The following is a 12,762-nucleotide window of genomic DNA, read 5'->3' on the forward strand; positions in this document are numbered from 1 at the left end:
TGAGACTGTTATTCTTTTTTCACAGGTCTTCAACTGCAATCCTAATTTGACTATTCAATCTCCCCCTAATTAATCTGTTCCTGCTTCAGGTACATGTAACAATTGCCAGGTGACCCTTTTAGTCTCCCAGCTTAATTCAGTAGACACAAAAAGTGACACCAACATTCCAGACCTGTCTACCCCTGTTACTCTTAAGGTATTACTAGTCAAATTAAGTCTGGTATCTTATAAGCTAAGGATGATTTGGCTGCCCCAAATTCTATCTACTAAGAATACAGACTCCTTATTAGGCCCCACCTCCAAATTTATCAAGGGGTCTTGGTGGGACGACTCTTCAGAGAACCTCTGACTGCCCTGTTCTGAGTTTTTGATAGTGAACAATCTCTCTTCCCTTTTCAGTTCAGGGCAGTCTCCTTTAAAATGACCGATCTGCCCGCATTTCAAACATCTTCTCTGTACCTGTCCCTGCTGTGGCCGGGGAGCAGGTGGCCACTTTGATTTTCCATTCCTGTTTCCTTTTTCTTCTTGATTCTTCTTCCAGAAGTGCAGATTTCTTATTAACATATAAATTTAAGTCTTTCTCAGGCCTATATGCTGGCCAAACTACTGCAGGAGGCATTGTGGAACTGCAGGAGGCTCTTACTGACCCATTTCTCCAGGCTGGCCGGATCCCTCGGGTCAGCTGCAGCACCCTCTGGTGTATCCCCTGCTCCTGTCAGCTTTGTGCCATCTGCAGACCTGGTAAGGGCTCCCTCTGCGCCATCACCCACATCATCAATGAGGATTAAAGTCAAACTGAACCAGACCCGCTACTGACCCTAGGGTACTCTGCTGGTTACTGGCCTCCAGCTAAACCAGGCCGTGGCCTTGCAGCCAGTTTTTGATCCACCTCATGCTGCCCATCCAGCCCAAACGCCGTCTGCTTGTCTATGAGGATCTGAGGGGAGCCAGGGTCAAAGTGCTGTCTGATAAAGTGTTCGCATTTCTTATGCAGTGTGCAATACTCCAGATACACACAATAAGTCGTGATACTGGTTTTTACAGCATTTCACAAATCTGAGTTCCAAGTGGTTTTTCCACAAAGCTGGCCCGACTCTGGACTTTCCCTGTTGATTTTTATAAAATTCTACACAGTAGAATTTTAAACTTATAAACTCCCTTTTACCAAAGTATGTTTGTTGAGTCTACTTCTGTGGTGGTTTTACTTGTGTGGGCAGCCGAGCTCCGCCACAGCCACTCTCTCACTCCCCCTCCTAAGAGGGGAGCAGGGAGAAAATACGATGAAATGGGCTCAAAGGTTGAGATAAGAACAAGGATATCACACAGTAATTATTGTGACGGGCAAAACAGACTAAGCATAGGGAGATAGTAAGATTTATTGCTTATTACTAACAAGCTGGAGAAGTGAGAAACAAAGGAGAAAACCCAAAAGAACCTTCCCCCCATCCACCCTCTTCCAACTCCTTCCCCCAAGCAGCGCAGGGGAATGGGGGAATGGGAGTTGTGGTCGGTCTTTGGCACTTTGTCTCTGCTGCTTCTTCTCGGTCACTCTCTGTCCCTGCTCCACGTGGGGTCCCTCCCACGGGTTGCCATCCTTCCCAAACTGAGCCTACAGGGGCTGCCCACAGGCAGCAGCTCTTCCAGAACTGCTCCAGATATGGGTCCGTACCACGGGGTCCATCCCCAAGAGGGGAAGAAGAGGGGAAGGAGAGGGGGGGCTCTCATTATGAACTCTTCTGTCCCCCCAAACAACCACTATATGTATGGAGGCCCTGCATCCTGGGATTTAGCTGAACGTCATTCATTGATGGGAAGTACACAGGAATTTCTTTTCTCTCTCCCTGTGCTTCCGCACAGCCTTCACTTCTGTTTATTTTTTCTGCTTGTTTTGTTTTTTCCTTCTTTTCCTTTTTTCCCCATTAATTAAATTAGATTAAATTAAATTTAATTTAATTTAATTAGATTCAATTAAATTAATTTAAATTCACTTATATCAGTTCATGAGTTTTTTGGTTTTGGTTTTCTTTTAAGCTTACTTTCTTCTCCACATCTTCTTCAAAGGAGGGAGAGTGAGAGCACATTGTAGTGGAGTTCAGCTGCCCAGCAAAGTAAAACCACCATACCCCCCTGGCTGGGGCTTGGGATGCAGATGCCCCAGCAGCCTGGCTCAGCCCCAGCACAACCAGCAGCTGCCAAATTTCACTTTCAGGTGCTGTATCATCTAATGGCCTGACTTCCAAGAAAGAAGAAAGCCTCTCCCTGCTGTGTAAACAGAAAGCTTCAACCAGTGCAGAGGCCTGGGGCTCTGTAAGGGGTGGGGTAAGAGCTGGACTTTGGCAGTGCAAGAACTGGGCTGAGGCGGTGCAGCAGCTGGGCTGAGAGGCTGCTGGAGCTGGGCTGAGGAGGTGCAGAAGCTGCAGAGCACCAGGGTGGGCAGGTAGGTCCCCGCTGACTTGCTCTGGGCAGGGCAGGGGCCACACAGGGAGCCCCCTTTTCCCCCTGGGCCTCCGGTGCCCAACCACCCTCTTGGTGAAGAACCTTTTCCTGATATCCAGCCTGACCCTCCCCTGTCCCAGCTCCATGCCGTTCCCTTGGGTCCTATTGCTGGTCGCCAGAGAGCAGCACCTGCCCCTCCGCTCCCCTCGTGAGGAAGTTGGAGGCCAACATGAGGCCTCCCCTTAGTCTCCTCTTCTCCAGGCTGAACAATCCAAGTGACTTCAGCTGCTCCTCATATGCCCTCCCCTCTAGAAAATTTACCATCGTTGTTCAATTAGTTAGTAGTTTTGCATGACAAAAGTGTAAGGGTATGTGGATGGCGAGAGTGTTGGCTTCATTAAGGTTATCCAGTCTCCAGTCGCTACTTGATGGGCCAGAGATTGCCTCTCTCCAGGCAATCCCTTTCTCTACCTCGTATAGGCGAGTGCTGTAAGGATGAGGAGCCAGGGTGAGACCATTCCTGCTAGGTTATACATGGGTGCTGTTGAAGGCAGCGCCTTGTCCATGGCTATTTGTGCAGCCGTGCCAGTGGTTGCGTGTGTCTGTCTGTCTGTGTCTCCCTATCTCGGGGGAGCCCTAGGCTGGGTTCCAGCAGCAGGGCAGAAGAAATGCGTGGGCCGGGAACTATGGAGAGGCCTCTTCTAAGAGGTGGTTTCCTCCTCTAACCTAACGTAACAAAAGTCTCTTTCCCCCTTCCACAGCCATGGAGTCACAGGAGGAGAGAGCAGCTGCTGGGGAAAAGGCACGAATTGCTAAGCAATTGCTGGCAGAAGCATTTGAGAAGGAAGGACTTGATGAAGAATACTGGCTCCCCAAACTGTCAGAGATATTGGGTGTTAAGTCAATAAATGCTTTGAAACATCTGCAATATGAAGACTGCCTTAAACTGGAGTGCGAAGTACGGTACCCCTGGGAGACCAAGGCACTCCAAAGGCTCCTAGGAATCACAGACAACAAAACAGCTGTTGATGAAGTACAGAAGCAGCGCTTGGAGATGATGAAGCAGAGAAAAGAAGCAGCCAAGTCAATCCTACAGGAGCTGGAAGAAATGCAGAAGAGCCGCAGCCACAGCAAGGAAATGATAAGACAGAAAGAGGAGGCCCTACAGCAAGCCATGGACATTCCCAAGGAGTACTGGGCACCTCCAGGGAAGGCATTGCTGGATGAGCTGGTGAGCATCCAGAAGAAACAGGAGCAGTGGGAGAAGTCCATGAGGGAGGGAGAGAATATCTCCGAAAAGGAGGTTCTGAAGCGAGTATACAGAGGTCTGGCTCTGCAGGGTATTAACTGCTTCTTTAGCAGGTTTGGGTCTCACGTGAACCAGGGACACGTCCACTTTGGGGGAATATTCTGGTGGAAAGCATCTGCCGAAGGTTTCGGGGCAGAGCAATGGGATGAGATGAAACAACAAACATCTGAAGCACTGAACAACTACGTCAGGGCTAGCTTCAGCGGCTTCGGTACCAAGTGGGGAGTGAAGGGGGATGCTTCAAACTCCAGCTCAAAGGCATCATTTCAGGGAAGAGACAGAAGCAGCACCCACACAGCAGTTCAGCTCCACGTGACCAAAACAGTGGGCCCAGCAGAGACAGATTCCCTTCCCGAGTGGAAATGCGGGCTTGTGGCCAATAACACAACCTGGTGTGTGATTGACCGGGGCTTTCAGCTGATCCCAATGTGGGACATAATCCTGTCCAACCACAGCAGCGATTTTAAAGCCTCCCATCAAATGAGCAGCAGCCTCAGGACTGTCTACGAAGAGCTAAAGAATCACAGCAACGGTGTGATCTTTGGAGAGGAACTGGCCAGTGCCGTAGAAGAGGCCAGAGCTTTCCTGGAGCAAGTAAAGACCTGGGAGGGGACAGTGAATGAAAAGAAACTACTCATGTTGCTAGATTTTAAACACGGTCTGAGTAAGAGAACAAAGAATCACAGTGTCTGGATCAACATATGTCTGTCAGACAAAGCATTGCAGGAGTTCCTGGTGAATACCATTTCTTTTTGCTATAAATCTTCCCCAGAAACAACCACGAATATCAAATCTCTGCTGCAGTGCCTGCTGGATCCTCACATCTATTCTGCCAGGAACTTGCCCAGGGCTTCCTTCACTATGAAATGGGTCTTCCAGAAGGAGCACACACTTCCCAAAACTCCCTGTATTTCCATTCTGCTGATGACAGGGCTCACCATAACATCCGAAAACAAGAAGGTGACCCCTGAGCAGAAGAATGACCGCTTACTTTTCATGAAAGAAAAGATGAAAAACACATGGTCCACAGAGATGAAAGCTCTCCTCGAAAAGCACAATGCATTCAAAGACTGGGAGAGGCTGGAAAGAGATTTGCAATCCTTCATCGATGGGCAACTGGAGGACACATCTGGCAACCTGAACAAAGACAGTATAATCAGAGACCTGGAAGATGCTTTTCAAGGCATGCAGCCTCCCAGTCAGTGCAAACCCAAATCAGACAGCAGCAAATCCAAAGCAAGGCAAGCCACTGCAAACCCAGAGTTCCTCAACTTACTTAAGCGCCTCGGGCTGGAAAGGTACTATCCAAGAAAAATGGGCACAGAAGATTTCCACATAATAAACCAGACATCTGTACACAAAAGCCAGCCCAGCAAGGACAGCGAGCTACCATTTTACTTCCTGCAAAGGCTCCTGACTGTGGATTACCGGGTCAGGTACCTGACTTGCAAGGAGGCAAATAAACCAGGAGTCACGCACACACCAAACACCTCAGGGGAGGAGTATGAGCCCTCTGATTCCTTTGATGACTTTCTCAGTGACTTGGACAAAGGAGCCCCTGAATCTGCAAGCAGGGAGAGTCATGTGCACCCCATGGACCTCCAGATGGCAATTTTTCATTGTGCTGATGATTTCATGAGACAGTACCTTTCATCAAAGCTCGCTTTCTGCCAGTTTGCACTACCCCTCCTGGTACCACACCCAGGCACTTCACAGATAGAGTTCCCTCTCTGGTCCCTCAGCCAAATCAAGAAGAGTTGGAAAGGGACGGTGAAATCGGGAGAGCAGACGAGGATTAGCAGTCACAACAACAAACTCATTTATCAGGCAGAGATGCCCATCGTGTCCTTCCTCCGCATCGGCAGCTCTCCTTCCTCTTCCAAGTCTCAGCTCCTGAATGCCCTGCTGAGCAGGAAGAAACACGACACTTTTTTCCATCGCCATTGCGAAGGCAGCACCAAAGACTGCTTCCTGATGAAAGGTGTTGTGGAGATCTCCTGGTACCTTCCCCGTGGTAGCGACGACGACAGCTTTAATGACCCTGTTGCTTTCTGTAACCTGCATGGAGATGCGAGAGATCACGAACCCCAGCTACAGTTTTTACAGGAGATCTCTGCCGTGAACGTGGTTCTTGTTTCTGAGTTGGATCAGAGCAACGAGAAAGGCAGGAAAATTTTACATGATCTGTGGCAGTCTCAGAGGCCTTTGGTTTGCCTTTTCACTGAGAAAGAGAGCATTGCAGCTGGCCGATCTAGCCAAAACATAAGAATAGGGATCAAGAACAGAAATGAAGCAGAATTAGTGGGTGAGCTGACAAAAACCATCCGAGACCTAGTGGAAGGGTCAAGCACGCTTGTTAGCCTCAATGCATGCCTGAGCACAGCTCGCCAGCACGGCTTCTTAGTCGATGAAGATGCAGAAGCGTGTGTGACAGCCAAAGAAACAGCAATCATGCTGGTGAATCTGTTGAAGAAAGAGAATTTGTCTGAGATCAAATCACAGCTACTGCCTCTTCAGGGAAAACTGTGGTACCTGTGGTGTAAAAAGGACAAAGAACTCACTCGCTTGCAGGAAAAGAGGAACAAGAGCATAGAGCATCATCGGAGCCAAATTGAATTGGAGAAGTCTGCAATACGAAGAAAGCAACTAGGCAAAGCGTTTCCCCTCAATCAGCTGATGAAAACAGTCCTTCGCTTTCTCCAGTCACAGCCAGACAATACCAAGAAATTCTTTCTGCAGTGGATGAAGATCTTCATGGACGACATCTCCTCTGATCGCCTTGATGAGCTGAAGTGTGAGTACCATCAGAAATGGTATCAAATCCTGGCATTAAAGAAAAAAAATGAAAAAACTGACCGAAAAACTCAGTTGAGTAATGAGTTAGATGCCCTTTCTGATGAAATCAATGATTCGTCCATTGGCCTTGAGCATATTTTGAGAGAGGTGGGGCAGATTTATGAGGCACTGGAATCAACAACCTCCAAAGAAAAATGGTATGTCAAACTACCTGAAATTGCTGCCAGTCTGATGGTTTTAGGGTATCCCATTGAGCTGATGGATGGTGATGCTTCTTACATACCACTGCAATGGATTGGAGCTGTCTTTGACAGGTTAATTGAGAAGCTAGGGGACAAGCGAGTATTTGTGCTTTCCGTGCTTGGCATCCAGAGCACAGGGAAGTCAACCCTGCTGAATGCCATGTTTGGTCTCCAGTTTAATGTCAGCGCAGGAAGGTGCACCCGGGGAGCGTTTATGCAGCTCATTAAAGTGGACGAGAAGCTCCAACAGGATTTGAACTTTGATTACCTGATTGTTGTTGACACAGAAGGACTTCGTGCCATAGAGATGGCCAATAAGCAGTCACTTAATCACAACAGTGAGCTGGCCACCTTTGTCATTGGCATCGGCAACATGACTCTGATCAACATCTTTGGAGAAAATCCTTCGGAAATGCAAGACGTCCTTCAGATTGCTGTGCAGGCTTTCCTGAGGATGAAGCAAGTTAATCTTTCCCCAGGCTGCCTCTTTGTGCACCAAAACGTGGGCGAAATAACCGCAAAGGAACAGAACATGGAAGGACAAAGACGTCTGCAGGAAAAGCTGGATGAAATGACCGTGATTGCGGCCCAGCAGGAATTCTGTGACATCACCTGCTTCAGCGATGTCATCCGCTTTGACGTGAAAACCCACATTCATTACTTTGCTCACCTGTGGGAAGGAAACCCACCGATGGCACCGCCCAACCCCACCTACAGCCAGAACGTCCAGGAATTAAAGAGCAAAATTCTCCAAGCTGCCAAGAAGGAATCGCACAGCAGCGTTTTGAGGCTCTCCAGTTTGAAACTTCGTATTAGTGACCTGTGGAATGCCTTGCTGAATGAAAACTTCGTTTTCAGCTTCAAGAATTCAGTGGAGATTGCTGCCTACAAGAAACTGGAAACTGCATTTAGTCAGTGGACCTGGCAGCTGAGAAGTCACATCTTAGACTTGCAAATGAAACTGGAAAACAAGGTGCGGAACGGGGAGTTCGACAAGGTCACCACTGAACACCTCGAAAAAGTGGTGCAAGAGACAAGTGATGCCATCACCAAGAACATGAAAACATTCTTCAGTGAAGACAGAGACCGTGAAATACTGATCCAGTGGAAATGCAGCACAGAACTGAAGCTGAAAGAACTGAGAGAGTCCCTTCTTGTTGAAACGCAAAGGAAGTGTGAGAAACTTATAGAAGTAAAGAAGAGCCAGAGTAAACTGGATGAGAGGAAGTCTGAATATGAAAACGAGCTCCTGAGAAAGAGCAGAGAGTTGGCCCTGTCTCTAAAAGGCCAGAAATTAAGTGAAAGTGAACTGAGAAACTGGTTCAATTCTATCTGGATGCAGTGGGTTACTGAAGTGTCCTCTGCTACTCCCCCTCTGGAACAGGTGGACATCGATGTGGACATCAGAAATTTCCTTCTAGAGCAATTTGAGGACGCTAATATAGATGAATATTTCAGGAAGTTTTCCCAAAAGCCTGCCTTTTCTCTTGACGTACAGAAACATGTGTCTAAGAAAAAAGGCTTCCGCATGTTTCCTAATTATTCTGATGATGCCAATGTGAGCATCTTGCAGCACATTACAGATAGCATCATAATGCGTGTGATGGCAAACATTGAGAAGAAGAAAAAGGACAAAATGGATTACAGTCAAACTTTTATTCATGAAATATTAAATGAAGTGGAGGAAGGTATGAACTCTGTCCCTACCACTGCAAATTACAGTTTCAATAAAGATTACAGAATAGATTTATCACTGTACCTGTGCAGAATGGCAGCAGAAAGATTTAAAGACATACATGCAGCATTCAGGAAAGCAAATGATCCAGTCGTCTACCTGGAGAGCAAGAGAGAAGACTTCTTCAAATGTTTCCAGATTTCCTGCCAAGGAGCCTCTTGCATCACAACATTTGCTGATTTCTTGTGCAGCAAGATTGCCCCAGCTCTTCGACACACCATCTATGAGAAGACAGCTCTTGACATAGCTCGAGACATGAAGGATAAAATTCCTGATTTCAGAGGCAATAGATCCACTCTGGAATATTACATGCTGAAATACCTAGCAGAAGAAGAAAATTTTGAAAATTTCATGTATTATCTTAATGCCCCAGGAGACTTTTTAAATAATTACATTAAGACAAAAGTTGAGACGTACTGTTTAGACAAGAACAGAAGGCTGGAGATGTTTTTAAGAGACTCCCTCTCTCGTTACTCTGAAAACATTCAGTCAGCTGTTTTTGCATCAACCAGGGTTGTCAAAGACAGAAAAGACAGAAAGGATAAAATCTCTCTTTGGCTGGATGAATTCTGCAGAGCACTTGGAGATGTGCTAAGCTTGTCCAGGAGTGACCTGAAGGGCATTGAACATCAGGAGATAACAGACGTAGAGTTCCTGAATAATGCCATGACAGAAGCACTGTCTCCTGTTATTGATGATCTCAGGAAAGAGTTTGAAGAACCTCGTATGAGCTCCTTTGAAAGGCAGCCTCACACAATAGTGACTGAGCAGTTTGCAGGGTGCCCGGAGCAGTGTCCATTTTGTGGGGCTGTTTGCACTAACACTATGCCAAACCATGATGGAGACCACCGAGTTGTCTTCCATCGTCCACAAGTTTTGAGAGGATACAGATGGCATAAAACAGACAACCTAGTCATTGATATTTGTTCTAGCCTTGTTTCAAGTGGCAACTACTTCTTGATTAGTGAAAACACACATATCCCCTTCAAGAAATACCAGGATGCAGGGCATCCGTATTCCACCTGGAGCATTCCTCCTGATCCATCCGTGCAAGCATACTGGAAATGGTTTGTGTCTTCTTTCAGGACACAGCTAGAACATCACTACAATGGGAAATTTCATGGCAAAGGAGAAATCCCTGCTTCATGGCACACAGTTACAAAACAGAATGCACTCTCTGAACTGGAGAAATGTTAGGTTAAGTTGGTATGAAGGAAAAACCGCAAGTGCTTTGCATTTTAGAGGATCATATTATGAAGATAACCACAAAATCTTGTTGTAATGATTATGACTTAAACCTTGTCAATAAAACTAAATGTAATTGCTGCAACGTTGGGTGAACTAAGGAGTAGTTCTTATGCCGCTGCTCAGCGATTCCCTTGCTGTGTGATAAAGTCAAAGTCCTCTTCCTTTCTTGCCTTAAATATTTACATCAGCTTTGTCTCAAAGCAAACTAGAAAAATATTCCAGTAGCAAGCAGTCATACCGCCGAGATCAAGACCAAGTTCCAGATGAAGAGCAAAGGCAGAATTAGAAAGTACCAGTTTTATCAGCTGCTATGGGAAAAGAAATGACACTGGCAAAAGAACAGTTTCCCTGCAGCAATACTTGTCACACTTGCAGAAAGGACAGCGGGGTCTGCGAGCAGGTGAACATTTGTGGGGAACTCAGCTATTTTGGTTTTTGGGATTATTCTTTGCATTCATAAACTCAGTACTCAGGTTCTGTTCTTTTTCTGATGCCATTAAAGCAATTAACGCAGCAGCCTATGTGGATTTCGAAAGTGATTTTTAACGCTGTGGTTATTAGGTGTATGTCCTAGGTTAAGATGTGCCCCCACTTCCATGAGCCATTCCTACTCATGAGCCTGGGCCTGGCAAAGTTCCCTCCAGCTCCCAGCCACCCCAACTGCTTTTGCCCAGCACTTCTGTGTTGGGTAAAAGCCCTTTATAACCAATGTAGAGAATTAGACAGCTTTGCAGCTTCCTCAGCACCTGTCAGCAGTGCGTGAGCTTAGCGTTTGTGCTGTCAAGACAGGCAGGTGGCTACTGAACAAAAAGAGTCTGGAGAACATGGAAGTGGCTCTGCCTGCACCAGTGCAGTGGGAGGGGGTGTTTACTGTGCACTTTTTTCCTGCAATCTTTCTGCAAACCCAGTGACCAGAGTCTCCTGAAGAGCTGTCAAGAGTGGTGATTCATTATAATGCTTTGCAGTCTTTGCTAATAAACTGAGTTGGACTGGACTGGTTTCTCCGTGCTTCATTTCAAGGTGAGCCACAATTCTCCCAGAATCATAAAATCAGAATGGTTTGGGTTGGAAAGGACTTTGAAGATCATCTAGTTCCAATCCCCCTGCTATGGGCAGGGCCACCTCCCACTAGATCAAGGTTGCTCAAAGCCCCATCCAGCCTGGCCTTGAACACCTCCAGGGATGGGGCATCCACAGCATCTCTAGGAAACCTGTGCCAGTGCCTCACTGCTGTCATATTCAAGATTTTCTTCCTAATTTCTAATCTAAAGCTCCCCTCTTTTAGTTTAAAGCCATTATCCCTTGTCCTATTGTTACACGTCCTGATAAAGAGTCCCACCCCAGCTTTCCTGTAGAATCCTAGAATTATGAAGGTTGGAAAAGCCCTCCAAGGTCATCTGGTCCAACCATCACCCATCACCAATGTCTCCCACCAAACCACGTCCCCAAGCACCACGTCCAACCTCTCCTTGAACACCCCCAGGGATGGTGATGCCACTGCCTCCCTGGGCAACCCGTCCCAATGCCTGACTGCTCTTTCTGAGCAGAAATGTCTCCTCATTTCCAGCATGAACCTCCCCTGGCACTACTTGGGCCCATTCCCTTCTTATCGATGGGTGTCACATTTGCAAGTCTCCAGACATCTGCAACATCTCCAGTTGACTAGGTCCGCTGATACATGATGGAAATTGGCTCAGCAATCACATCTGCTAGTTCCCTCAGCACCCTCAGGTGGATCCCATCTGGCCCCATGGACTTGTGACAGTCCAGGTGGAGCAGCAGATCTCTTACTCTTTCCACCTGAACTGTGGAGGGGTTATTCTGCTCTCCGTCCCAGACTTCCAGGTCAGGAGTCTGAGCCCCTGAGGATGAGACCTGAGGATAACTGGTCTGACTGCTGAAGACAGATGTAAAGAAGGCATTGAGAATCTCAGCCTTTTCCTTATCCTCCGTAGTCATGTTCCAGTAAAAGATGGAGATTCTCCTCGGGCCTGCTCTTATATATATCAATATATATATTTATATTTAAATTATATATTACACATTATATACATACATATTTATCTTATATATCATTATATATTATTATTGTGTATATTATAATATAATGTAATATAATATATTATTATATGTATAAAATAAAATAAATATATGTATATAATATATATGTGTGTGTAATTATATTTTATAATATATATATACAGTATATAATATTATATTATATATATTTCTCTGCCAGGCAGAGAAATGGTTCAGTAAGAGCTTCTTGCAGTTGCACAAGGACAAGCACAGGGTCCTGCCCCTGGGATGGAGCAAGCCCAGCACCACCACGTGCTGGGGGCAGCCGGCTGGAAGCAGCCTGGCAGAGAAGGGCCTGGGGTCCTGGTGGGCACCGAGCTGAACAGGAGCCAGCAAAGGGCCCTGGCCACAAAGAGGGCTGCTGCTCTGTTGGGCTGCACTGGGCAAAGTGCTGCCAGCAGGGCAAGGGAGGGGATCCTTCCTCAGCACTGGTGAGACCCCGTCTGCAGTACTGGGACCAGGTCTGGGCTCCCCAGGATGAGAGAGACCTGGACGTACTGGAAAGAGGCCATGAAGACACTGCATTCCTAATTCATCTAACAGTCCAGCCAACAAATTCATCTCTCTCCAAGACTGTTCTTTCCAAGGCCATTTCCAAAACCATCAACAATCGTCTCAGAGTTTGTGCAGGATGGGAAAAGCCCCCGCGCTGAAGCAGGCCAAGAGCAGCTGCTCCTGGCAGGAGGACCAGGGGCGAACAGGGACTCACAAGCCCCCCCGGTCCTAATTCATCTAATAGTCCAGTACATCTCGCACACCAGCGTAAATCATTAAACAATCATTTTATACGCCCCCCGGGTTAATAAGCTGATAAAAAATACAACCAGCATGCATTTGTCAAGACCAAATGCTATCTTGCCAATCTAATTCCCTTCCCTGATGGGTTAATTGGCCTCGAGGATAGGGAGACCAGGCTG

At 46.8% G+C, this 12,762-nt stretch overlaps 1 protein-coding gene across 1 annotated transcript; it reads left to right on the forward strand.

The window, feature by feature from the left end:
• The first annotated feature begins 3,199 nt into the window (after window positions 1-3,199).
• LOC116487537 (interferon-induced very large GTPase 1-like) lies at window positions 3,200-9,715 on the forward strand. The gene has a single exon (XM_032184534.1). It carries the CDS (start codon window positions 3,200-3,202, stop codon window positions 9,713-9,715), a length of 6,516 nt encoding a protein of 2,171 aa, XP_032040425.1.
• The last annotated feature ends 3,047 nt before the right edge of the window (window positions 9,716-12,762 follow it).

The sequence above is a fragment of the Aythya fuligula genome, chromosome 3 (genome assembly GCF_009819795.1).
Source record: "Aythya fuligula isolate bAytFul2 chromosome 3, bAytFul2.pri, whole genome shotgun sequence".
NCBI lineage: Eukaryota > Metazoa > Chordata > Aves > Anseriformes > Anatidae > Aythya > Aythya fuligula.